The following is a 27,866-nucleotide window of genomic DNA, read 5'->3' as shown; positions in this document are numbered from 1 at the left end:
GCAAGAAGAGCATGTACATATCAGCATAAATACATTAGGCTTGATAGCCACATCAGCTAGTTACATGCTTAGCACAGATTTAAAATAAACTAGCCAGAAATGATACTGAGAGCCAAACTCTGTTCTAGATTATACTGGACCAAATATGGAATAACTCTAATGCCAGTAGGATTACACTAGCAGAATTGGACCCTGAGACAAGTTGTGATGGAACAATGACAGATTTTGTGGGTTACATTTGCTCTTCATGACTTCTCGGGAGCTTGTTCTGGGGACAGAACAGGGTAAGAAGTCAATTTAAATATAATGATAAAACCAGGAAAATCATTCTTTCCAAGACCAGGAGGCCTCAAACTAATCTGAAAGTGAGGACAGTTGAAAATGGACTAGAGAGATTTTTTCAGATCTGCTATAAAAAATCAGTACTGTTCTAGCTGCCCACTCTCTCAGTATTTTACTACACCAACAAGCTGACATAACAGAGCCAGTCCTCACATAGACTGAATGTATTTCTAAGGCTCCTATTGTCTCGGTACATAGAAGTACCGATAGGCCCCAATCCCACAAACACTACTTGGGGACTATTCATGTAAGTGTTTGCAGGATTGAGACCTTAGTTAGCATTCAACTCAGCAGAAAGGCACTGTTACAAATAGATACTCAGGTCATTAGCATTCATTTTCATGAGTGCTAGAAGTGTCCCTTTAAAGCCTTTCCGGTTGTCTCTGTCCAAGGACAGAGCATTGTCATGTTCTCCTTCTAGTCATTGCAAGCTGCATGTGAGTTCACAAATGCAAACAGGCACTTTGTATGATATATTTGGACTTTGTTTTACTAACTAGGGCCTGATGCCTGCAATGATCTCTGCACGGCAGACCCCTGCACCTGCACAGAGCCCTGTGGAAGTCTCCACATGGGACTCACTGCAGGATCAGCTCCATGGAAAGTGCATATGCGAGGCTGTGTGTAGTGCCAAAGAGAAACTGCTGTTCTAAATTACAGCCTCTTTCAAGATACCTGCAGTAACTTCCACTGAAAAAGGGCATTCAAGACAGGTTTGTTTTACAACTTTAAAACAGGCAGATAAAATCCTCACAAATTCCAGCTTCTAAAAAGCAAGGCCTGTGACCTGTATCATATTGTAAGTACCAGATTCTGCTTATTCTTTCCACATGCATTCTTCCATAGTGTTTAAATATGGCACCTGTTGTTTAGACTGTGCCACAGAGAAAACCTCAGGGGCTTTTTAAAAAAGGGCATTAACTGCTTCTGCTGACCTCATTTTGCTATCAAAACTTTATAGGTTAAATTTGTCACCATTTTCCTTCTGTTGTTTCAGCCCTCAGGGGAGGAATCGGGTTTTTGAAGACAAGAAGAGATGTTTACACAGGAAAGGTTCCAAAAAAATGAAGCTTCCAAGGGAGGAGATGTGTTCTCTAAGGCAGCCACACTCGGGGAAAATGTGTCCGAAATGCGAAATCGTCATCTGCCGGAAGTGTGACACTCTGCACTCAGAAAGCAGTTTCATTGCCCACAGCTTACTGGACCACTATGACAGAGGAGACACCCGCTGTGGTACTGTACTCCCCAAAGGCTATCATGGATGTAGGGGTAATCAAGGACTCACGGTAGATCCCTTTTTTATGCAGGATGTTGCAGCTTCAAAACATTAAAACTCCAGCCCTACGCTTGGATCCATATAGGCTCAGCTTGGAGTTGGCATGGATCTGAAAGCAGGACAGGGGTCTATAATTGCACTGTATGCTTGCTACATATACTAGCTGCACATTGAATAACCTAAATATTGTGAACTCTTCATATGTAAGGTAGTTTATAAGTGTGGGAACTGAAAGCTTTTTAGGCCTACCAGGACCCAAGTTTGCTCTGTAATAGCATACCCTTAAAACATGTAGGAAGCAGCTTTCTCCGTGCCACTCTCAATGAAAAGGTTAATCAGCTGCAGCAAGAGTAGTGCAGAATCCTAAATGCAGATCTTGACAGTGAATTAAAAATTGTTTTGGTTTGTATTATATTTGCTGGTATAGTGTAGTCTGTTCAGGAGGTTTTTATTACTGATCTGGCATATTAAACAGTTTTTATTTATTTTTGAACTGTGTGAGCATGTATGTGAAATCAGAGAGACAGCCTTAGTGTCTCAAGTCCTCTGTTTATCCACAGGGATCCTTACATTCCTCCATTTCCCCACAAGCCATCCTCCCATACCCTCTATTTCAGGGACTCTCTGTAGCTTCTCTCACCATCTTTCCAGGTCTGGAGCTCTGTCTGTCCACCCCCCCCTGTTGGCAGACAGGGTGTAGGATCTCCCAGATTCCCCTCCTATACACCATTATTCCTCAACTCTTCCCTCTCATGTCAGCAGCTGCCTGCACCACCATTTCCCCTTATCTCTCAAAGCAGCTGCTATCCTCTGCTCGTACAGGAGTCTCCCAACTGCCCCCTCAATGGCAGGGGCTGGGTGCACACTCCATTGTCTCCTTTTTGTCACAGAGATGAGTCATTAACTGTGTCAATCTACTAAACTCTATTAGTAGGATCAGCAGAGAAGTTAGAGACTGTTACGGTGGAAGGTGGTGTTTGTATTACTGTAGCACCTACCAGCCCCCAACATGGACCAGGATCTCACTGTGCTAGGAGCTATACCAACAAAGAATAAGAAAGTGCCATCAGTATGATGTATAGACAATTGTAAAGGTGCTTGAAGCTGTGATTCTGCTAAACAGAGGGCAGGGCACTTCCTATGTCTCCCCTCACCCATATGGTTTTGCCCATCGCCTCCCCTAAATAGGGTTCTGACCCCTGCTGCCCCAAACATTCCTTGAAATTGTAGAATTGACTGGATTTATAATTTATATTGCAGAAAGACAGAGAAATGGTGTTGTTGTGTAAAGCATCCCACACATGGCTAATTAGAATCAAGGGACTGTCTTGCCAAACACTATATCTGTTCTATTGAAGTGAAACAAATTACAAACAGGGCCCAACTGCCTGTGTCATAGTAGGATAGTCATATCCCATCTCAGATGCTCTCAGCAACAGTAAAGGCTTGATCTTGCACCTGTAAGACACCCTGCATTCCTACCACCATTTGTGGGAGTTTAGAGCAGTCAAGCACTTGATTAGATTAGCTTTAGTTGTGTAAAATGGGCATCTGTGCAAAATTCTACTGAGTGATCAAATGTGGCAAGTGGATGCAGTCATAAGGAGCCCACATCTGAAGAAAAGTTCACAGATGAACTCTTAATGCTTGGGCATATAATTGATCAACTTATCAGCCTTTTTGTTATCCCCCTAAACACACAAGATTATTCTAAGACATAAAATGCTGCTTGGCAGGGAGCTTCTAGAACCTAACAGCTTTCTTTCTAACTATTAGAGCAGACAAAATGTACCCAAATGCACCTTTGCTTTTGTACCTGTAAGACTTTGTCAATGCTACAGTTTGTATGGGCATGGTACAGAATTGCAGCTTGCAGATACAGTATGCCTTGCTATCCTAGCCCGGAGCAGAGTGGTTTGCCAGCCCCACTTAGAACTGGAAAAGATAAACAGAATGGTTCTAAATTCTACCCTGGTAAAGAAATAACTTTAAACACTTACTAAGCAGGGGCAGTTCTGAGAACTCAGTGTGAGGGAGATCCAGCAATACAGGCTATCGCTTGTAAGTATGTTATTAATTAGCAGCGAGTAACTGCCCACTGGACTTGTTTGGGGGAAAAAAAAAAGTTCTTTAATAAAGCTGAAGCCTCTCTGTACATGTATGTCAATGCTGTAATTCATCTCAACTCTGCATGTTGCATTTTTCATAAGCAGGTTCTTCACGTGATAGACAAAGATCTCAATCTCTGTACCCTGACCAGAGCCCTGAGGTGGCTCATGAAAAGAGTTATCAAACAAAATGTGAAAGATTCAATTTTATTTTCCATTTAAATGTTTATGGTTCATTTTTTTTCTATCTTGGTTAAGAATTTCAGGTGGGGTGGGGGGATTTAATTCCACAGCTTCACTGAAGGGTGTTGTATGGCCCATGGCACCTTTAGAAAAAACTCTTCGGAACAGCTTCTGTTCTTATTCACAGAGAAAAATCACTAGAGAGATCACATGTGTATTTCTTAAAAACCTCCTAGAGAGATCACATGTGTATTTCTAAAAACCCTTAAGTAAGTAGGCATGGAGACTACCAGCCTTGTAAAATCTTGGGGGAGGAGCTATTTTCTTTAGTATTTCGCCTGGATTGGCGTTCCTAGTTGCTACTGTAATAGTTATCCTTATCCCTAACAGGTGTTCTTCTAGATCAGTTTTGGGGTACGGGGGGGGGGCAGCTTGTACTGATGCATCTGCTCTACGATGGTCTCTGACTAGAGAATTTCACTTTAAGACCATCTCAGCTCCCAGCACCACTACTCCAGGTGAATTTTAAAGATTACAAAAAAGGTTGACACGTCTGAAGATATTTCATCTTTAGTATTAACAGGTGAGTGTTAGATTAACACATTGTATTATAAAAGATTAACAGGAATATTGATTGCACAAATGAAGAATGACATTTGAAATCACATCTTTGTTTTACTCAAAAGGAATAAAATGATCATAGTCTGACACTGTAATAATTAAGACTGTGTACTAGTTATCGGATTTCAATAGTTCCAAAAAATTAATTAATAGGATCAGGTTATATTATGAAGTCATATGTAGCAGCTATTCGTTAGAAGATAGATGATCTGAATCAATTCAGACTGTTTAAAAATGATGTGGTAAGACAGTTATGAAATCAAAATATACACAGTTGTGAGGAAGCGAAAGCAAGGAAAGCTGCCTCCCTTGGAAAACAAATTGAGTTCGCACCTAACAAGCAAATACCTAGATGGATAGTTGTGAACATCTGCTATCATCAAGCAGTGATAGTGCAGCAACTGAGGGAAGGAATATACAGAAGATGGAGCACTTTTAGGGAGCAGCATACACACTACACAATTATGAAGTTAAACAAGAGAGATGACAAAACAATTTACAATCTATGCTCTGGAAAAGGGTGCTATTACAGCTTATTTATCTTAGGTTTGGGTGACTAGGTGTATCTTTTCTTCTACAAACACAGTGAGAGAATGCAGCTAAAGGGGCTGTTTTAATGAAGGGCTGTAATATTTTTTAAACAGGAAAGAGTGCATAACAAGGTAACTTATTACAATGACTCTCCTCAACAGCTACTTAAAATAACGTGAAACTTCATGAATCAGAAGATGTTTCAGTCTCATAATTTGTAGTTGGATTCCATGTTTTCAACAGCAGTGGAATTTAGGTCTTGCTGTAGATCTAAACTATACTATCTATGCTTTCCCTTGACCTGATAACTATGTCTAGTCACCTATCTATAATAATTATTTGAGTGTCAACAAACATGTGCACAAGGGTGATCCAGTGGACACAGTGTACTTGCACTTTCAGAAAGCCTTTGACAAGGTTCCCCACTAAGGGCTCTTAAATAAAGTAGACCATCAATATGTAAGAGGGAAGGTCTTCTCATGAATCAGTAACTGCTTCAAAGGTAGGGAACAAAAAGTAGGAATAAATTATCAGTTTTCACAGTGGAGGGAGATAAATAACAGGGCCCCCCAAGGATCTGTAGTGGGACCAGTGGTGTTCAACATATTCACAAATGATCTGGAAAATGGGATAAACAGTGAGGTGGCAAAGTTGGCAGATGATACAAAATTACTCAAGATAGTTAAGTTCACAGCTGACTGTGATAGGTATAAATGGATTTTCCAAAACTGGGCAGCAAAAAGGTAGATGAAATTCAATGTTAATAAATGAAAACTAATGCACAGTGGAAAACACTCCTAACTCTACATACAATATTATGGGGATCTAAATTAGCCATTGCTGCTCAAAGTGCTCTGGGAGTCATTCTGGATAGTTCTCTGAAAACAGCTGCTCAGTGTGCTTTGGCAGTCAAAAAAGTTAACAGCATGTTAGGAACTATTAGGAAAGGGATAGATAAGACAGAAAATATCATAATTCAGCTATATAAATCCAGGGAACACCCACATGTTGAATACTGCATTCAGTTCTGGTTGCCTCAAAAAGGATATTAGAATTGGAAGAAGTATAGAGAAAGGCAAGAAAAATGAGTAGGGGTATGGAATAGTTTCCATTTGACAAGAGATTAAGAAGAGACTGTTCAGCTTGGAAGAGAGTCTACTACAGGGGGATATGACAGAGATTTATAATGTGCAGAGAAGGTGAATAAGGAAGTATTATTTACCCCTTCATATAACACAAGAAGCAGGGGTCACCCAATGAAACTAAAAGGCATCAGGTTTAAAACAAACATAAGGAAGTAATTCGCACAATTAACTTGTAGAACTCATTGCCAGGGGATGTTATGAAGACCAAAAGTATAACTGTGTTCCATGAATTCATCTAATTCTTTTTTGAAGAGAGGTCCATCTATGGCTATTAGCCAAGCTGATCAGGAATACAACCCCATGTTCTGGGTGTCCCTAACCTTCTGACTGCCAGAAGGATATCTGGACAACAGGATGGATCACTCAAAAATGGCCCTGTTCTGTTCATTCTCTCTGAAGCATTTGGCATTGGCCACTGTCAGAAGACATGATACTGGGCTAGATGGACCCAGGTCTAACCCAGTATTGTCTCTCTTATATTCTTATTCCTCATCGAGGAAAATCTTAAAACTGTCAAACAAGTGTAATCTCATGCTATGTCGTCTCCTGAAGGCTGCAATCAGCCTAAAACAGCAGCTGTCTTTGAGGTAAATGGCCATTCACTCAATGGGATGTTTACACCAAAACCTAATAAATGACTATTTAAAATGTCAATATAGCTAATTACTTCTCTGCTGATGATTTTAGCTGAAATATCCAGCCACTGATCCCATTGGCTTCTCCTCTGTCAATGTCCCAAGAGTTCCTACCTAGAGAATGAAATCTCTAGCCTGTCTCTCCTGCCACCTTCTCCAAAGCAGGTATGCTTTGTCAGCAAAAAACGTGAAGCATATTAAAAACTGAAACTTGAAGGACAGTCTAAAATTCAAGTTATGAACATAAATACGGGAAACTAATTTATCACTCTTATTTAGTAATTAAGACACTCCATTTTTAAATTTAAATGAAGCAGTCACAAAAGTCTCCAGGCAGAGAAAACAACCCTAGTTTGCCTCTCAGATTCCAGAGTTTTCTGGCTCATTCATTGCCAACAACAAATATGGGGAAGATAAAAGATAATCATGAAGGCAGGAAGGTACAAGGATGCTCCAATATAAGCGCCAGTATCATAGATATCAGGGTTGGAAGGGACCTCAGGAGGTCATCTAGTCCAACCACCTGCTCAAAGCAGGACCAATTCCTAACTAAATCATCCCAGCCAGGGCTTTTGTCAAGCCAGACCTTAAAAACCTCTAAGAAAGGAGATTGCACCACCTCCCTAGGGAACCCATTCCAGTGTTTCACCACCCTCCTAGTGAAAAAGTCTTTCCTAATATCCAACCTAAATCTCCCCTACTGCAACTTGAGACCATTACTCCTTGTTCTGTCATCTGCTACCATGGAGAACAGTCTAGATCCATCCTCTTTGGAACCCCCTTTCAGGTAGTTGAAAGCAGCTATCAAATCCCCCCATATTCTTCTCTTCTGCAGACTAAACAATCCCAGTTCCCTCAGCCTCTCCTCATAAGTCATGTGCTCCAGCCCCCTAATCATTTTTGTTGCCCTCTGCTGGACTCTTTCCAATTTTTCCACATCCTTCTTGTAGTGTGGGGCCCAAAACTGGACACAGTACTCCAGATGAGGCCTCATCAATGTTGAATAGAGGGGAATGATCACGTCCCTCGATCTGCTAGCAATGCCCTCACTTATACAGCCCAAAATGCTGTTAGCCTTCTTGGCAACAAGGGCACACTGTTGACTCTCATCCAGCTTCTCGTCCACTATAATCCTTAGGTCCTTTTCTGCAGAACTGATTCCTAGCCATTCGGTCCCTAGCCTGTAACAGTGAATGGGATTCTTCTGTCCTAAGTGCAGGACTCTGTAGAAGTGCTCATGCTCCCTGGGGTGCTAGCTACAGTAAAAGGAAGCAGGGAACAGATGGGGCCATCTATCCATCTGAGGTACTTATATGCCCTCCATTAGTAATATCTGACTGCCTCATAATCTTTAATGTATTTATGCTCACAAGCCCCTGTGAGGTAGGGAAGTGTTGTTATCCACATTTTCCAGATGGGGAATTGAGGAACAGAGAGAATTAGTTATTTGTGCAAGGTCACTCAGGAAGTCTATGGTGGACCAGGAAATTCAATGGCTTCCCAAATCCTAGGCTAGTGCCCTAACCAGTGGGCTATCATTCCTCCTGTCATGGCCCTCCAATCCTTCTGCACCAGTCAGGGTGGATGCAATATGTGCATTCCCTACTGTGCTCTCGGGAGTTTTCGGAGAGATTGCACTTCCTTGAAGCTCAGTCCCTATCAGAGGTACTGCAGTATGTCTCCACATGACCTCCAATTCAAGCCTCTAACTATCAGACCTACATTAGCCTTGAGTAATTTGCCTTGTTGCATAGCAAAACTAAACATGTTAAGCTATGGTTCTGCTGATTCAACTGAGCAATGGTTACAGATGTTAATTTTTAGGCAGTGAAGTGGCAGACTGATGATTCGTTTCCCTTTACTGTGAAGACAGATTTGTGGCCATTGGAGTAGTTTTTCTTCCCTTCTTCCTGTCTGCTCCTAAAAGCAGAGGGGTGATATGATACATGGTTACCAAAAGTGGATAGGAAACTAAAACAATTGATATGTTAGCATATTAACACAACGGACATTCCCAGAAACATCAGTAGTAGCACAGAACAATGAGGAGAGAGTATACCCAACAGTTGGGGCAAAACAACATTTCAGTCCTTTCATATCTGACAAAAAAGAAATCAAGTAATTGTGTAAAATGCTGTACTTCTAACTTGCTTAGATTTGGTGTCTGGTCTTTAAAGAGGACAAAACAATTCACTCTAAGAACAAAGTAAAATCATCTTTAATGAAATTCCTGTGTAAAACAATTGTTTAGTCCAAAGGTAAATATATATTTAATTCTCTTTCAAATGTCAACATAAATTGAGAGCTAACAGTGGTCTTTGGAGAATGAACAGTAGTTAAGTTCCATCTTGCTGATGTTCAGAAACAGTATATATTACACCTTTAAAACAGCAGTTTCTATTGCACATATCACAATTGCTTTCCATTTATGCACCTAAAAAACTGATACCTCACTAAATAAATTAAAACAAATCCAGTTTCATTAGCAATCATCTTAAACCGAACACAAATATCCTGGAAAAGTAATATTACTGCAGGCTTTTAATAAATACAGTAAGAACAGAGTTATGACTCCTCACTGGTGTTTTATAACATGTTGAATTTTAAGTATGGACTTCATTTTTACAAAATCTTAAGTACCGAGTTGGTGGTACAATTTCCTTATTATTTTGGTACATAGGCTCTGTTAATCAGTATTTGTATTATATTTAAGTAAAATTGTCCATATACTGTACATACTTTACACAATGTGTTTGTGTGTGCATCACTGTTAAATGGAAGACTGAATCGAGCAACTCTTTGCAGACAGATGAAATAACTTTGCTTTTTGCAAAGAGTTAAACAGATTGAATTGAAGACAATACATCTTTTGGGAGGGATTTTCAAAAGCAATCAGCATTGGTCTAATTGCTCCTAGTGAAGTCAGTGAGAACAAAGTTAGGCCAAAACTAAGTGCTTCTGAAGAACTCCCATTAGAAATCTCACAAATATCTGTATACTGTTCTTTCAGCAGCAGTACAAGACTTTAAGCACCTCCCTGTAGTACAATAACTGTGGCTACTCTTTACAGTAGAATTAATTAATGCATTTATGCAAGTAGGACAGATTTCATATGAAAAAATATACACAGTATGGTCATGTTTAGCTAGTATTAAGATATCAAAAACTTTCACTCTTCTTTTAAGCCCCAATTTTAAAACAATGAGCAGTTTCATGAGAGGTCTCCAAACCTTCCGGGTGTGTAGAATACATTACCCCAACATACAAAAACAAATATTTACACTTTTTTAAAGTACCAAATAATTAAAAAAAAAAACAAATAAAGTATCTAGTAGCTCTCAGCGTGCAAAGTCAGCAGGAACTGATTATCCAGGATATTTACTATTTGTTCAGAAAGTCTTGGGATCAAGCATTCAGAAGCAGAGTGCAAAAGAATCAGCAATTCTCCAGACCACTTCCTTTTTCTGTTTTGAAATACATTTTGTTGGTCAAGCCTACAGTTCCCTTTTTAAACACTTATTGTCAGAGTAATATTCAGTTCAGTGCAAATCTAAAAACCACCTAGGATCTGTAATCTTTTCGAACAGTGTGAGCCATCCAGTTCACTTTAGTAGTCCAACTCTCCCGGAGCGCTTCATCAAATTTTTGCTTAAATTGTTTTAGCGCTTCTTCCTCACTCTTCCCTAAGGCAAGAGAGTCCTAAAAAACAAAAAGGAAACAAAAAGGTACTGTTGGGAATTTAAAATCCAGTTATGTTCCCCCCCTTCCCAGCAATTTTAATTTTTCTAAATCACATTCTCCTTTTCTACTATAAACCTCTTAAATCTATTAGTCTTTTATCAATATACAGTGATATTTTCTGGACTTAATTATAAAGTTAGAAAGAAAAAAAAGGGGAAATCACAGGTGTTTTTGAGAAACTAACCAACTCTGGCCAGTGTTTACTGTTAAAGCAACAAAAAAAAACTACTGAAGAAGAACATGGCACTAATTTGCAGTTCAGTAACTAGAAGTTATGAGTAACATACAGGCAGATGGCAACTCAATGCTGGCAAAAAAGAAATGAACTGACGGAGAATCTAAAAAAGTGACAGGAAAAGCTGTAAAACGTACTTTTACCTGAGTGAAGCAATTTGAACAGGCTGTACTGTTCTGTTGTGAAAAACATTCCATTAGCCCTCTCATATGAACATGAACTACCTACCTAGATGATAAGATACTTTTAAAACTATTTCTTTATTTTGACCCAGAAATTAAGAAAAGCTTTTTTCTTTACAGCACTGTGGTCCTTGGCCAATTTGTGAGGTCATAAAAAAACCTCTGAGGGTATGCAAGCACCCTCAATTCCCACTGGTCTTAATGAGATCAGCAGCCCAAAGGGTCAGAATCTGACCTCTTGGTGCCAACTGGCAGAGGGCACAGGGTTCATAAGAGTCACAGAGATCCCCCAGGTCTGGTATCCACATACTAGTTTGACAAAGTGTGTCATATAAGGTCTCTATTGAAAGCCTGAGTCACAATGGTCCCCATAATCCTCACAAAATGTATGTATGGATAATATGTAATCAGTTATGTATGTATACTGCAAATTATGTTCTTAAGATCTGTGCCTTGGGACTGGTCACCAGAAGGTTTTTAACAAGTTACTTTCAGTCAGGAGATGCTTATCTACCTGTCTGGCTATATGTATATTGTGTACTGTGTGCTTATCACAGACTCATAGAATTTCAGGGTTGGAAGGGACCTCAGGAGGTCATCTAGTCCAACCACCTGCTCAAAGCAGGACCAATCATCAACTAAATCATCCCAGACAAGGCTTTATCAAGCCTGACCTTAAAAACCCCTAAGGAAGGAGATTCCACCACCTCCCTAGGTAACCCAGTTCAGTGTTTCACCACCCTCCTAATGAAAAAGTTTTTCCTAATATCCAACCTAACCCTCCCCCACTGAACTTGAGACCATTGCTCCTTGTTCTGTCATCAGGTACCACTCAGAACAGTCTAGATCCATCCTCTTTGGAACCCCCTTTCAAGAAGTTAAAAGCAGCTATTAAATCCCCCCTCATTCTTCTCTTCTGCAGACTAAACAATCCCAGTTCCCTCAGCCTCTCCTTATAAGTCATGTGCTCCAGCCCCCTATCATTTTTGTTGCCCTCCGCTGGATTCTTTCCAATTTTTCCACATCCTTCTTGTAGTGTGGGGCCCAAAACTGGACACAGTACTCCAGATGAGGTATCACCAATGCCAAATAGAGGGGAATAATCATATCCCTCGATCTTCTGGCAATACTCCTATTTATATAGCCCAAAATGCCGTTAGCCTTCTTGGCAACAAGGGCACACTGTTGACCCATATCCAGCTTCTCATCCACTCTGATCCCTAGATCCTTTTCTGCAGAACTGCTTCCTAGCCACTCGGTCCCTAGTCTGTAGCAATGCATGGGATTCTTCTGTCTTAAGTGCAGGACTCTGCACTTGTTGAACCTCATCAGGTTTCTTTCGGTCCAATCCTCTCATTTGTCCAAGTCCCTCTGTATCCTACCCCTACCCTCCAGCATATCTACCACGCCTCCCAGTTTAGTGCCATCTGCATAATGAACAACTACATACAGTCTGAGAAAAATGCGAATCAAATGATAGTAATGTCTCCAGGGGAGCTTCTAGATAGGAAAAAACAAGCAGTGGGGGTTACCCATTTTACAAGTGAAGACAATGAATCATTGGAACTATATCTGGAGGTGCAGAGATGCACCCAGTTATCCTTCACTGAGAGGACAAGCTGCCAGCATGCTTGACTTCTGAATGGAGGATCACAGCCTGTCTGGTTGTTTGACACTGGAGAGAAACTTTGGGTGAACTAACCTCTGAAACACATTGGAACGTCCTGTTAGTTAAGCTTAGGCTCTAGAAAGCATATTATAAAATATACAAACATATCAAATGAAAAAATATATTCTACTAGCTTCTTGAATCTATTATTTGCTAAATAAACATATTGTTTTTACTGTAAACATACCTAAGTATTGTGTGGTAAGAAGAGCCATGGTCTAAGATGTAACTGATAAGCTGGCTGTACTGTACCTTTGAGAGCAGAGTATTTGGGAGTTCTGTGAGTGTCTAGTGGATCACGGGCTGTGCACTCCATGGGGCTGCTCAGGGGTTGGAGTGTACCTATCATTAACCTGTAAAGGAGAGTGGGGCTGATGGAGGCCTGGAGGGCAGTGCTTGCATTGCCAGAGACTGGTGGAGTTGGGGAACTGACCCACAGCAGGCATACACAAGCATTCCTGATGCTAAAGCCTGGTGGTAGCAAGGTTCCTCAAAACTCTTGGTACCCCCTAGGATGCATCACAGATCCCTTGAGAGACAGCAACTAGTCATTCCAGGATCTTACATACAAAATAGTTGAGGGAAATGGGTCTGTGCCTCAGTACTAGATACCACTTGAAGAAAATTCTATTATATAGAATGTAATCCTAGGGAGAGGGCTTAGAAAAGTAAGGAAATGCATTTGCTATGTGACCATAAATTCATGTACAGAAGAAATGCTAAGTCATATTGAGTTGTAGTTCTGGTTTTTACCTTGAGATACTGGATATCCTTGACAGAAGTTAGCTCTGGAAGCCCTGCAGTTAACATCAGTGCAAAGAGTGTGATAAATAGGTTTCCATGTCTTCGCAGAATCAAATATGCATCCTCACAACACTGGCGGAACCTGAACATCCATCACAAAACATACATGTAATGGACATGAAGCAGGAGAAGATACAGTGAGATAGCTCTTCATAGGTCATCTGGCCCAATACATATTTTTTCAAATGAAATTAAGCTTAGTATACAATTACTGTCTGAAATGACAATTGTGAACTTTTATTTAGCCCTTCAGCTGTTCCACTTCCAACCCTGCATTTGTTTGCAAATATAAACACAGTAAATACTGACAGTATCAAACAGAACTGTGGGCTAACTACTTATTCTACAGTAGAAAAATGGCTCATTGGCATTCGGTTTGTTTTCCATTTATCCAGCAGCACCAACTACAGACAGCATTATGGCTCCACCTACCAGAAGCAAGGAGGCAAAAGGTGAGTAAAACTGAATGTACAAGCATCAATATGCCCACTTCTTTGCCAATATAGGCTTCTGTCACAAAGTGATGACTTACATCAAAGTAAAATCTCTGAGAGACTCCTTCTAAGAGTACATCTCCACTGCACACTAAGTCCAGGTCTGTGGGACCTGGGCTTGTGGACTTGGTGTTTCCAAGCCTACTCTTGACAGTCCACACTGCATTATAAACCCGGGTTTACAATTACTGGACCTTGCTAATGCATCAATACTGTACTACACAGACCTTCTGACTTGGGTCTGTGGCTTGAGTTGCATCCATATTTCAGAATGACAGGGCCTGAACCCAAGTGACACCAGGACTCTATCTTTGACTGCTTCCTCCCCCTCGGTCCCCCTAGCAGGATTCTAGGTCCTGAGTGCTTGCTGACCTGAGTCCAACTGATTTGTGTATGGATAGAAGGGGGACAAGTCAGAGTGGATAGAAGTCAGGAATGATGTAGAAAGGGAGAAGAAAGGACTTTAACAAATAGAATTACTGGTGGGCAACTTTCCCTTGTTGCATGTACCTTACCTTTCATACTAGCCAATGACAGTAAAAACAGTCGGTGGCTGTTGCAAGCAATGGGTTGAAGGATCGGCAGCCAATCTGCGGAGGCCCAAGCTGGAGAGGCGCAAAAAATGGTCTCCACAACACTGATAGCCATGGAGGCTATGGAACTGGCCTGATTTCTGAGAGCCTGTTTGTGTGACAAGCTCTCAAGTAGGCAGAGAAGTCAGAGAGATGAAGTTGAACCTCAGGGACATTACTGTGTCCCTGCCAATGAGATGGTTCAGAGCCCCTGAGTGGAAGATTTGGTCTGAAGGATGGTTTATTTCTGCTGGCTCCCTGTAATTCTTGCCTACCAGCTACAGAGTCTTTTAGCTGGGAGCTGGCTTGGAGGTATCTGTACAGACATTCCCTCCCTCTTCATTCTCCTGTAACTAGATTTTTTTTTCTTCCTTTTACTCTTCTCTTTCTCATTTATGTAAATGAGTTGAAAGACATTAGAGAAGAAACAGAAGAGCTAAGAAAGTACTGTTACTTATCTGACAGTAACTATGGTTCTTTAAGAGGCGTTGTCTAAGTCGATTCCCCTCTTTGGACACACACACCCCATGTAGCGTGCAGCAGTTCCTACACCCTATATATGTCCTGTGTACACTGGCCCAAAGGAATAAAAGGTGGAATGGGCCCAACCATCCCTCAGCTCCTTTGACAAGCCAGAATCTGGAAGGAGCAGGACTCCGTAGTTGCGGGGAAGGAGGGTTGGCCTTGGAATCTATGTGACTAACACATCTCAAAGAATCTCCGTTCTTTCTTGTTCAAATGATTGTCCACATGTATTCCACTCTTGGTAACCAACAACAGTTGTTTGTTTGCTTGGACCTGCATATTAGGAGTCAACAAATAATGAATGCAAGAAAGCCCTACCAAACGGAAATCCAATCTGGAAGCTTCTGCCAAGGAACAGTGTCTTGTAAAGATGTGGACTAGCTGCCTGTGCCCTAGAGGAATGAGCTCTAATATAGTAAGAGCTAACTTGGCTATCTCTTAACATGTTGTTATACAGTTGGAGACCCATTTTGATAATCTTTGTAAGGATACTGCCTGACCCATAACACTATCAGGGAACGCTACTAGCAGTCTAGGTGTTCCTGAATGATTTTGTCCAGTTAAGATAGTATGACAATGCCCTTACTACAACAAATGTATGAAGTTGAGCTTTCCCTGGGTTTGAGTGAGGCTTCGGAAAGAAAACTGAGAGATGAACAAACTGGTTCATATGGAACTCTGAAAGAACTTTGGCCAGGAACTTGGGATGAATCCTGAGAGTAATGTTGTCCTAATGAAAAACTATAGAAGAGAGACTCACCAGACAGGACTGATTTCCCCTACCCTTTGAGCTGATGCAATGGCTACTAAAAAAGAAGTCTTCCGTGATGCACGGTATAGGGTACAGGTTGCTATGGGCTCAAAAAGGGAGCCATCAACATTTAATACTATATTGAAGTTCCAAGAGGGACAGAGCTCCCAAACTGGGGGAAAACATGAATAAGGAAGGCTCTTGAGGAATCTAGCTGCTGTAGGATGAGAAAATATTGTGTGGCCCTGGATAAAGAGAGTGACGTGCAGATATTGCTGCTATACTGACCCTTCAGAAACTAAAAGTCCAGATTCTTTCTGGACTAACAAACAGTAAAATACTGCTGAAATGGGTGTTGAGGGAAATGGATGCTGATGAAATGCCCACATAGAAATCCTTTTCCACTTAGCTGTATAGGTCAGTCTATTTGATAACACTCTTTCTATTCAACTGGTATCTAAGGAGGATGTTTAACAGCAACTACTGAAGTTAGACATTTTTAAACCAGCAGGTCCAGATAACGCATATCCAAGAGTTTTAGAAGTGCTGGCTTGGAACATTGGGGAAGTCCCAGAAGACTGGAAGAAAGCTAATAATGTGTCAATATTTAAAAAGGTTAAATGGGATGATTTGAGAATTATAGGCCTGCCAATCTGGGCATCAATTCTGGGCAAGGTAACAGAGCAAATGATACAGGAGTCAATTAATAAAGAATTAAAGGATGGCAATATAATTAATACAAATCAACATGGGTTTATGGAAAAGATTTCCTGTTTCCTTCATACTTTTTTTTTGATGTGATTACAACTTCGGTTGATAAAAATAATAGTGTTGATGTAATATATTTAGACTCCTGTAAGGTGTTTGACTTGGTACCACTCAACATTTTCATTAAAAAACTAGAATGATATAAAATTAACATGGCACACATTACATGGATTAAGAGCTGACTCACTCATAGGTCTCAAAACTTATTTGTAAATGAAGACTCATCATCAAGTAGGTATCTTTCTAATGGGGCCCTGCAGGGATTTGTTCTTGATCCTATGCTATTTAACATTTTTATTAATGACCTGGAAGAAAACAAAATCATCACTGATAAAGTTTGGAGATGACACAAAAACTGATGGAGCGGTAAATAACAAAGAGGTCATTAATAACTGGTCATTAATACAGAGCGATCTTGATCAGCTGGCAAACTGACTGCAAACAAATGAACAAACTATATGCCTTTTGATATAGCTAAATGTAAATGTGTAGACCTGGGAACAAAGAATTTAGGCCATACTTACAGGATGGAGGACTCTATCCCGGGAAGCAGTGACTCTGAAAAAGGTTTGGGGGTGGTGGCGGATAATCAGCTAAACATGAACTCCCTGTGTGATGCTGGCCAAAAGGGCTAATGGGATCCTTGGATACAAAAACAGGGGAATCTTGAGTAGGAGTAGAGAGGTCATTTTACCTCTGTATTTGGCACTGCAACCGCTGCTGGAATACTGTGTCCAGTTCTGGTGTGCACAATTCAAGAAAGATGTTAATAAACTGAAGAGGGTTCAGAGAAGAGCCATGAGATCGATTAAAAGATTAGTAATGGAGCCACAAGGAGCTCAATCTATTTATCTTAAAAGGATGGTTAAGGTGTGAATTGATTACAATCAATAAAGTACCTATTTGGGAAACAAATAATTGACAATGGGCTCTGCAATCTAGCAGAAAAAGGTGCAACATGATCCAATGGCTGGAAGCTGAATGTAGACAAATTCAGACTGTAAATGAGGAGTAAATTCTTAACAGCGAGACTAATTAACCACTGGAGCAATTTACCAAGGGTCACAGTAGATTCTCCATCACTGGTAATTTTTAAATCAAGACTGGACATTTTTCTAAAAGATCTGTTCTAAGATATTATTTTTGGGAAATTCTATAGCCTGTGTTATACAGGACAGATGATCACAACAGGCCCTTCTAGCCTTGAAACTTTTGAATCCATTTGAGGCTTTCTCCTTTGGACGGAATGTTCTGAATGCATAGGAAACAGGCACACAGAACGGAATCCATATGAACAATCACTAGAAGAACTGGGGAATCACATTACCATCTATGCATTTAGGTCAGGCGAGCAAAACAAATGGAAAGGAAGTGGAGCTTAAAATTAGTAGCCTTGGCTGACAGCTATATTATCTTTAGGATTCTGGTAGGCAGACCTAAAATGCTCTCAATAATTGCTTGTTGCCGAAGATGATGGTACATACATTTACATTTAGCCATTTGGCAAAAATCTGTAGAAAATTAGTTTTAGAAATATCACCAAAACTGCTAAATAGTGCTATAAACCCTAGAATTTGATGACTGCAGAATTGCAGGATAATTTCTGACAGTGATAGAAACAGTGCTATTTCTACTTACACTGTACTCAAGAGGGGTGTTAAAATAATTGTGTGTTTTAACAATGGGTGGGTTTTAAATTCAGGAAAATCATTTATAAAAATATGAACATGAATCAGATCTATATACAACCAATTTATATTATAAAAGAAATCCTTCTTCATTTTTCTCTTACACCAAACTTCTCTTTCCCCTTCCCCCCAGGCAACAAATCAGTTATATCACATGGCTAAAGATAGCTATGTTTCATGGTTGAGACATCATTGCTGTGAATGCAGACTGAAGAATGTAAGAATGGCCACACTAGATCAGACGAATGGTCCATCTAGTCTAGTTTTCTGACAGTGGCCAGTTTCAGATGCTTCAGAGGCAATGAAAAGAACTAGGCAATTTTTGAGTGATCATCCTGTTGTCCAGCCCAGCTTCTGACAGTCAGAGGCTTCAGGTCACCCAGAGCATGGGAATGCATCCATGACTAACTTGGCTAATTGCCACTGATGGGCCTATCTTCTGTGATATTAGCTAATTCTTTTTTTAAAACATAGTTATGCTTTTGGCCTTTACAACATCCCTTGGCAATGAGTTCCACAAGTTGACTGTGCATTGTGTGAAGAAATACTTCCTTATGTTTGTTTTAAAAGCTGCTGCCCATTAATTTCATTGGGTAGCCCTTGGTTCTTGTGTTATCTGAAGGGGTAAATAATATTTCCTTATTAAATTCCTGCACATCATTCATGATTTTGTAGACCTCTGTCATATCCCTCCATAATCGTGTCTTTTCTAAACTGAACAATCCCAGTCTTTTTAATCTCTCTTCATACAGAAGCTGTTTCATACTCAATCATATTTTTGCACTTTTCTATACTTTTTCCAATTTAACATCTTTTTTGAAAAGGGGCAAACAGAACTGCATGAAATATTCAAGGTGCGGGCGTATTATGGATTTATATAGTGGCATTATGATATTTTTCTGTCTTATCATAGAATCATAGAATATCAGGGTTGGAAGGGACTTCAGGAGGTCATCTAGTTCAACCACCTGCTCAAAGCAGGACCAATTCTCAAATAAATCATCCCAGCCAGGGCTTTTGTCAAGCCAGACCTTAAAAACCTCTAAGGAAGGAGATTCTACCACCTCCCTAGGGAACCCATTCCAGTGCTTCACCACCCTCCTAGTGAAAAAGTTTTTCCTACTATCCAACCTAAACCTCCCCCACTGCACATTGAGACCATTACTCCTTGTTCTGTCATCTGTTACCACTGAGAACAGTCTAAATCCATCCTCTTTGGAACCCCCATTCAGGAAGTTGAAAGTAGCTATCAAATCCCCCTTATTCTTCTCTTCTGCAGACTAAACAATCCTAGTTCCCTCAGCCTCTCCTCATAAGTCATGTGCTCCAGCCCCCTGATCATTTTTGTGGCCCTCCACTTGACTCTTTCCAATTTTTCCACATCCTTCTTGTAGTGTGGGGCCCAAAACTGGACACAGTACTCCAGATGAGGTATCACCAATGCCGAATAGAGGGGAATAATCATATCCCTCGATCTTCTGGCAATATTCCTATTTATATAGCCCAAAATGCCGTTAGCCTTCTTGGCAACAAGGGCACACTGTTGACTCATATCCAGCTTCTCATCCACTGTAACCCATAGGTTCTTTTCTGCAGAACTGCTTCCTAGCCATTCGGTCTCTAGTGTGTAACAGTGAATGGGATTCTTCTGTCCTAAGTGCAGGACTCTGCATTTGTCCTTGTTGAACCTCATCAGGTTTCTTTTGGCCCAATCCTCTAATTTGTCTAGGTTCCTCTGTATCCTATCCCTACCCTCCAGGCATATCTACCACTCCTCCTAGTTTAGTGTCATCTGCAAACTTGCTGAGAGTGCAGACCAAGCCATCCTCCAGATTATTAATGAAGATATTGAACAAAATCGGCCTCAGGACCGACCCTTGGGGCACTCCTCTTGAAACTGGCTGCCAACTAGACATGGAGCCATTGATCACTACCCATTGAACCCGACAATCTAGCCAGCTTTCTATCCACCTCATAGTCCAATCATCCAGCCCAAAATTCTTTAACTTGCTGGCGAGAATATTGTGGCAGACCGTATCAAAAGCTTTGCTAAAGTCAAGGAATAACACATCCACTGCTTTCCCCTCATCCACAGACCCAGTTATCTCCTCATAGAAGGCAATTAGGTTAGTCAGGCATGACTTGCCCTTGGTGAATTCATGCTGACTGTTCCTGATCACTTTCCTCTCCTCTAAGTGCTTCAGAATTGATTCCTTGGGGACCTGCTCCATGATTTTTCCAGGGATTGAGGTGAGGCTGACTAGCCTGTAGTTACCTGGCTCCTCCTCCTTTCTTTTTTTAAAGATGGGCACTACATTAGCCTTTTTCCAGTCATCCGGGACCTCCCCTGATCGCCATGAGTTTTCAAAGATAATGGCCAATGGCTCTGCAATCACATCCGCCAACTCCTTTAGCACTATTGGATGCAGCGCATCCAGTCCCATGGACTTGTGCTTGTCCAGTTTTTCTAAATAGTTCCGAACCACTTCTTTCTCCACAGAGGGTTGGTCACCTCCTCCCCATACTGTGCTGCCCAGTGCAGGAGTCTGGAAGCTGACTTTGTTTGTGAAGACGCAGGCAAAAAAGGCATTGAGTACATTAGCTTTTTCCACATCCTCTGTCACTAGGTTGCTTCCCTCATTCAGTAAGGGGTCCACACTTTCCTTGACTTTCTTCTTGTTGCTAACATACCTGAAAAACCCTTCTTGTTACTCTTAACATCTCTTGCTAGCTGCAACTTCAAGTGTGTTTTGTCCTTCCTGATTTCACTCCTGCATGCCTGAGCAATATTTTTATACTCCTCCCTGGTCATTTGTCCAATCTTCTACTTCTTGAAAGCTTCTTTTTTGCATTTAAGCTCAGCAAGGATTTCACTGTTAAGCCAAGCTGGTCGCCTGCCATATTTACTATTCTTTCTACACATCAGGATGTTTTTTTCCTGCAACCTCAATAAGTATACTTTAAAATACAGCCAGCTCTCCTTGACTCCTTTCCCCCTCACGTTATTCTCCCAGGGAATCCTACCCATCTGTTCCCTCAGGGAGTCAAAGTCTGCTTTTCTGAAGTCCAGGGTCTGTATTCTGCTGCTCTCCTTTCTTCCTTGCATCAAGATCCTGAACTTGACCATCTCATGGTCACTGCCTCCCAGGTTTGTATCTACTTTTGCTTCCCCTACTAATTCTTCCCGGTTTGTGAGCAGCAGGTCTAGAAGAGCTCTGTCCCTAGTTGGTTCCTCCAGCACTTGCACCAGGAAATTATCCCCTACACTTTCCAAAAGCTTCCTGGATTGTCTGTGCACCACTGTACTGCTCTCTCAGCAAATAACAGGATGATCAAAGTCTCCCATGAGAACCAAGGCCTGAGATCTAATACCTTCTGCTAGTTGCCGGAAGAAAGCCTTGTCCACCTCATCCCCTTGGTCTGGTGGTCTATAGCAGACACACTTCTAAACTTAATCCAGACATTCTTGGGTTTTTCTGCAGTTTCATAACGGAGCTCTGAGCAGTCATACTCCTCTTACATACAATGCAAATCCCCCACCTTTTCTGCCCTGCCTGTCCTTTCTGAACAGTTTATATCCATCCATGACAGTACTCCTGTCGTGTGAGTTATCCCACCAAGTCTCTATTATTCCAATCACATCATAGTTCCTTGACTGTGTCAGAACTTCCAGTTCTCCCTTCTTGTTTCCCAGGCTTCTTGCATTTGTGTATGGGCACTTAAAATAACTCGCTGATTGTCCTGCTTTCTCAGTCTGAGACAGGAGTCCTCCCCTCTTGCATTCTCCTTATCTATCCCTTTCCTACTGGGTCCTAAATATTTGGGTAGCTTTTTTGAGTGCCGGTGCATATTGAGCAGCTGTTTTCAGAGAACTATGCACAATATCTCCAAGATCTCTTTACTGAGTGGTAACAGCTAATTTAGACCTCCTAATTTTGTATGTATAATTGGGATTGTGTCTTTCACTATGCATTACTTTACATTTATCAACAGTGAATTTCATCTGCCTTTTTGTTGCCCAGTCACCCAGTTTTTGAAGATTCCTTTGTAAGTCTTCACAGTCTGTTTATCATTTTCCAGATCTTTTGCGAATATGTTGACCAGCACTGACTCCAGTACAGATCCTTGGGGGACCGCATTATTTACCTTTCTTGACCGTGAAAACCGACCATTTATTCCTACCTTTTGTTTCCCATCTTTTAAGCAGTTACTGATCCATGAGAGAAACTTCCCTCTTATCTCATCAGTACCTATTTTGCTTAAGAGCCTTTTGTGGGGGACCTTGTAAATGTTTCTGAAAGTCCAAGTACACTATATGCATTGGACCACCTTTGTCCACATGTTTGTTGACACGCTCAGAGAATTCTAATAGATTGGTGAGGCATGATTTCCCTTTACAAAAGCCATGTTCTTTCTTCTCCAACGTATCATGTTAATCTATGTGTCTGATAATTCTATTCTGACCAGCAATACCAATTTGCTGGTATTGAAGGTAGGTTTACTGGCCTGTAATTGCCAGGATCAGCCATGAAGCCTTTTTAAAAAAAATCAGTGTTACATTAGCTATTTGCCTGTCATCTGGTACAGATGCTGACTTAAACGATAGGTTACATACCATAATGAGTAGTTCAGTTCATCTATATACACAGGATGTACGGTATTTTCTTAACACTTCGTTTTCAAATTAAACGAGTTAAAATTACTTCTCTTTTAAAAAGCAAAAATGTTTCAAGTTTGCTAAGGTATATTTTTCCTTAGTCTAGGTCCACTTGGATGGCTGATCACCTTACATTATTTTACTGCATGCTGATTATGCATAGAACTGTGTGCTGGAACTGATCAACATACTTTGTTCCAGCTATAAGGTGAGGAAAGAGGTTATGACTTTATCTTAGACATCAAAACAATACTTACCGGCCAAATTTCTCAGTATTCCCCGTTTTGCCTTGTTGAATGACATGAATGAAATCATAGGTAAGAATGAAAGGCACTCGTTCCCTTTTAATTCCAAATTTGGATTTGAAGTTCCCAAGAATATGCCCAAAATCTATGTGAAAGAGCTAAACAAAAAGAGAAATAGAAATTAATTTCTCCAGAGAAATATTCTATATTTATAATTTGTTTAAAAAAATTAAAGGGGACCTTGTCAGGGTCATAAACAGATGGTTAAGGGTTAATGTCTTTTACCTGTAAAGGGTTAAGAAGCTCAGTAAACCTCGCTGACACCTGACCAGAGGAACAATCGGGGGACAAGATACTTTCAAATCTTGGTGGAGGGAAGTCTTTGTTTGAGTTTTTTGTTTGGTTCATTGTTAGCTCTTGGGGCTAAGAGGGATCAGATGTACACCCAGGCTTTCCCAATCTTTCTGAATCAGTCTTTCACGTTTCAAAATTGTAAGTAAAAGCCAAGCAAGACAGATTAGTCTTATGTTTGTTTTCTTAACTTGTAAATGTATCTTTTTGTTGGAAGGATTTTTACCTCTGTTTGCTGTAACTTTGAATCTAAGGCTAGGGAAGAGTCCCTCTGGTCTATATGAATCTGAACACCCTGTAAAGCATTTACCATCCTTATATTACAGAGATAATTTTTACCTTTTCTTTCCTTAATTAAAAGCTTTCTTTTTAAGAACCTGATTGATTTTTCCTTGTTTTAAAATCCAAGGGGTTGAGTCTGAACTCACCAGGGATTGGTGGGGGGGAAAAAGAGGGGGGATGGTTAATTTCTCCTTGTTTTAAGACCCAAGGGGTTTGGGTCTGGGTTCCCCAGGGAAGGTTTTGAGGGAATGGAAAGTGTGCCAGACACTAAATTCTGGCTGGTGGCAGCATACCAGATTTAAACTAGTAATTAAGCTAAAAGTGTTCATGCAGGTCCCTACTTTTTGTACCCTAAAGTTCAAAGTGGAGGAAAAAACCTTGACAGGAGACCTTGTCAGGAACGGTTAGCTAAAAATGAGACTCTCAGTGATCCCCCATCCAGCCCTAACACCTCATCTTTTGTGTCTCTCTGAAGGAGATGTAATTTCTTGTTTAGGTTTTTATTCTCAGTGTTTCAAAACTGAACAGAAAAATCAGTGCCAGCAGCCCGGCTCTTCTGGCCACTCTGAGTACAAAGCAATGTCCACACAGGAGGATCGGCCAGAAAGGAAATCTCAGTTTCAAGCTTCCAAGGTACAGCAATAAACATTATTTACCTGTGTTAGGGCTTTACCATGATGCCCAACATCACAGTATCTGTGCCGTGGTCTACACTACGAGTTTAGGTTCAATTTAGCAGCATTAGATCGATTTAACCCTGCACCTGCCCACACGACGAAGCCATTTTTGTCGACTTCAAGGGCTTTTAAAATCGATTTCTGTACTCCTCCCCGATGAGGGGAGAAGTGCTGAAATCTACCTTGCTGGGTTGAATTTGGAGTAGTGTGGAAGCAATTCAACGATATTGGCCTCCAGGAGCTATCCCAGAATGCTCCACTGTGACTGCTCTGGACAGTGCTCTCAACTCAGATGCACTGGCCAGGTAGATAGGAAAAGCTCTGCAAACTTTTGAATTTCGTTTCCTGTTTGGCCAGCGTGGCGAGCTCAGAGGTGACCGTGTAGATCTCATCAGCAGAGGTGACCATGGAGTCCCAGAATCGCAAAAGAGCTTCAGCATGGACCGAACGGGAGGTACTGGATCTGACTGCTGATTGGGAGAGGAATCCGTGCTATCAGAACTGCATTTCAAAAGACGAAATGCCCAAATATTTGAAAAAGTCTCCAAGGGCATGAAGGACAGAGGCTATAACAGGGACCCGCAGCAGTGCAGCGTGAAACTTAAGGAGCTCAGGCAAGACTACCAAGGAACCAGAGAGGCAAACGGCCGCTCCAGATCAGAGCCCCAGATGTGCTGCTTCTATGAAGAGCTGCATGCCATTCCAGGGCTGCCCCTACAACTACCCCACCCCTGTGCGTGGACTCCGTCAATGGATTCTCGTGCAACAAGGATGCAGATTTTGGGGACAAGGAAGATGAAGAGGAGATTGAAGATAGTGCAGAGGAAGCAAGTGGTGAAACTGTTTTCCCTGACAGCCAGGAACTGTTTATCACCCTGGAGCCAATACCCTCCCAACCCACCCAAGGCTGGCTCCCGGACCCTGAGGGCAGAGAAGGGACCTCTGGTGAGTGTATCTTTGTAAACAAAATACATGGTTTAAAAGCAAGTGTATTTAATGATTAATTTGCCCTGAAGATTTGGGATGCATTCGTGGCCAGTACAGCTACTAGAAAAGTCTGTCAATGTGTATGGGGATGGAGTGGAAATTCTCCAAGGATATCTCAATGAAGCTCTCCTAGATATACTCCCAAAGCCTTTGCAAAAGGTTTCTGGGGAGGGCAGCCTTATTCTGTACTCCATGGTAGGACACTTTACCACACCAGGCCAGTAGCACATAGTCTGGAATCATTGTTGCAGGTGGTTTTGGGTATATGTCGTCAGGCCCCCCTCCCACCCTGACGTCCAAATTGCCAGTGCCCGTGCCTTGAGAGAAATCTTGTGTCCATGTCCTCATCATGCTCATCACCGCACTGCCCTCGCCTCATCGCCTGCTTTTGAAGTCTCTGCTGCTGCATATACTGCAGGATAATGCGCATGGTGTTTATAGCGCTCATAACTGCCAGGATGATCTGAGCAGGCTCCATGCTTGCTGTGGCATGGCATCTACAGGAGAGCAGAGTGGCAGCGGAAGCGGCCGTTCGATGATGACAGTTTGTAGTCCTATTGCACTGTCTGCTGCCAGCAGCACCCAAGACACAACAGCGGCGGCTGAGCTGAGCAGGCTGCACGCTTGCCGTGGTATGACATCTGTGCGGAAAAAAGGCGCAAAACGATTGTCTGCTGTTGCTCACACAGAGGGAGGGGTGACTGACGACATGGCTTACAGGGAATTAAAATCAACAAAAGAGGTGGGTTTGCATCAAGGAGAAACATACACAGCTGTTACACCAAACCCTGGCCAGTCATGAAACTGGTTTTCAAAGCCTCTGTGATGCGCAGTACGCCTTGCTGTGCTCTTCTAATCACAAATAGTCTAGTCATCAAACAGCACAGCGAGCTTTTAAACGTCCAAAGGCACATTCTACCACTATTCTGCACTTGCTCAGCCTATAGTTGAACTGCTCCTAACTACTGTCCAGGCTTCACGAGCCATGAGAGCAAGGGGCAGGCTGGGGTAGGTGCGAACACGTGGTGCTGCTGACAGGGAGAGCAGCCTAGGCAGAAGCCTCCAGCTCGCATGATATTCCAGGGAGGACTGAACCTCCAGGAGACGAAACTTAAAGAAGAGAATGACCTGGAGTCACTCCCATTTATGTCCAGAAGCCCCGACTGACCTCACCGAGGTCTGCCAGGAGCACCCATGTCTGCCTAGGTGCCCTGACCGACCTCACTGAGGTTGGCCAGGAGCATCCAGGAGATGACGACGATGGCTAGCAGTTGTACTGCATTGTCTGCTGCTGCAAAGGCAAGAAGCTGCTGCTGTGTAGCAATGCAGTACCGTGTCTCCCAGCAGCACCCAGGAGATGTAATGTGACAGCGAGCTGAGTGATCTCCTTGCTTACCACGGTAGATCGTCTGCACGGGTAACCCAGGAAAAAAGGTGAGAAACGATTGTTTGCCATTGCTTTCACGGAGGGAGGGGAGCCTGATGACATGTACCCAAAACCACACGTGACAATGTTTTTGCCCTGTCAGGCACTGGGAGCTCAACCCAGAATTCCAATGGGTCGCTGAGACTATGGGAACTGTGGGATAGCTACCCACAGTGCAACGCTCCGAAAGTCAAGGCTAGCCTTGGAACTGTGGACGCACTCCGCCGACTGAATCTGCTTAGTGGGGACACACAAATCAACTGTATAAAATCGATTTATAAAAAAATCAGCTTCTATAAAATTGACCTAATTTCATAGTGTAGACACACCCTAAGTGTTTTCCATGTGAAGTCCCCTATAGACTTCAAGGAGTCTCTGGCATTCTACCTTTACAGGGCTGAAACTTTGTCAGGTAAGGTTTTTTTAAATAAATAAATAAATTATTAAAATTTAATTTATTTCATGTTTTTGGTGATGGGGCAGTGTCAGGGATATTAAAGGAAAAATTCTACAAATTAATAAAATACTGACAGCATTGTTCTAAAAATGAGAAAATGTTTTGTAGATGGAGGTGTGATTTCACTGAAATCTGGATAAAGCTACACTATAAAATAAAAAATATTAATTATGAAAAACAGTTTTTATTGAGAGTATTCTTCATGTTTAACCCTAATGGAATCATACTGTTCAAAACTCCATACCTGGATTTTCTAAGTTGGAACTTTGCAAGATACACTAAGATCTGACCATAGCTATAATCATCTAGGGCAGGGGTAGGCTACCTATGGCAAACGTGCCAAAGGCGGCACGCGAGTTGATTTTCAGTGGCACTCTCACTGTCTGGGTCCTGGCCACCGGTCCAGGGGGCTTTGCAATTTAATTTTAAATGAAGCTTCTCAAATATTTTTAAAACCTTATTTACTTTACATACAACAATAGTTTAGTTATATATTATAGACTTATAGAAAGAG

At 41.5% G+C, this 27,866-nt stretch overlaps 1 protein-coding gene across 4 annotated transcripts in view; it reads right to left on the bottom strand.

Annotated features, from left to right (window-relative positions):
• Nucleotides 1-9,035: 9,035 nt before the first annotated feature.
• The window catches only part of PIK3CB (phosphatidylinositol-4,5-bisphosphate 3-kinase catalytic subunit beta), a 213,577-nt gene continuing 194,746 nt past the window's right edge, over nt 9,036-27,866 (bottom strand). For 3 of the 4 annotated variants that reach the window (XM_030575228.1, XM_030575229.1, XM_030575227.1), the window contains 3 exons: nt 23,185-23,330; nt 13,422-13,554; nt 9,036-10,540 (listed from right to left, as the gene is read on the bottom strand). In XM_030575228.1, coding sequence (XP_030431088.1) covers nt 10,403-10,540; nt 13,422-13,554; nt 23,185-23,330 — 417 coding nt within the window. In that variant the 3' untranslated portion in view covers nt 9,036-10,402. Of the gene's footprint in view, nt 10,541-13,421; nt 13,555-23,184; nt 23,331-25,792; nt 26,111-27,866 lie in introns of those variants that run through there. The other variant, XM_030575230.1, reaches the window with a different exon arrangement.

This window comes from Gopherus evgoodei, chromosome 9 (assembly GCF_007399415.2).
Source record: "Gopherus evgoodei ecotype Sinaloan lineage chromosome 9, rGopEvg1_v1.p, whole genome shotgun sequence".
Lineage (NCBI taxonomy): Eukaryota > Metazoa > Chordata > Testudines > Testudinidae > Gopherus > Gopherus evgoodei.
Note: the sequence above shows the minus strand (reverse complement) of the source record. Positions and strands in the feature narration are given on the sequence as shown.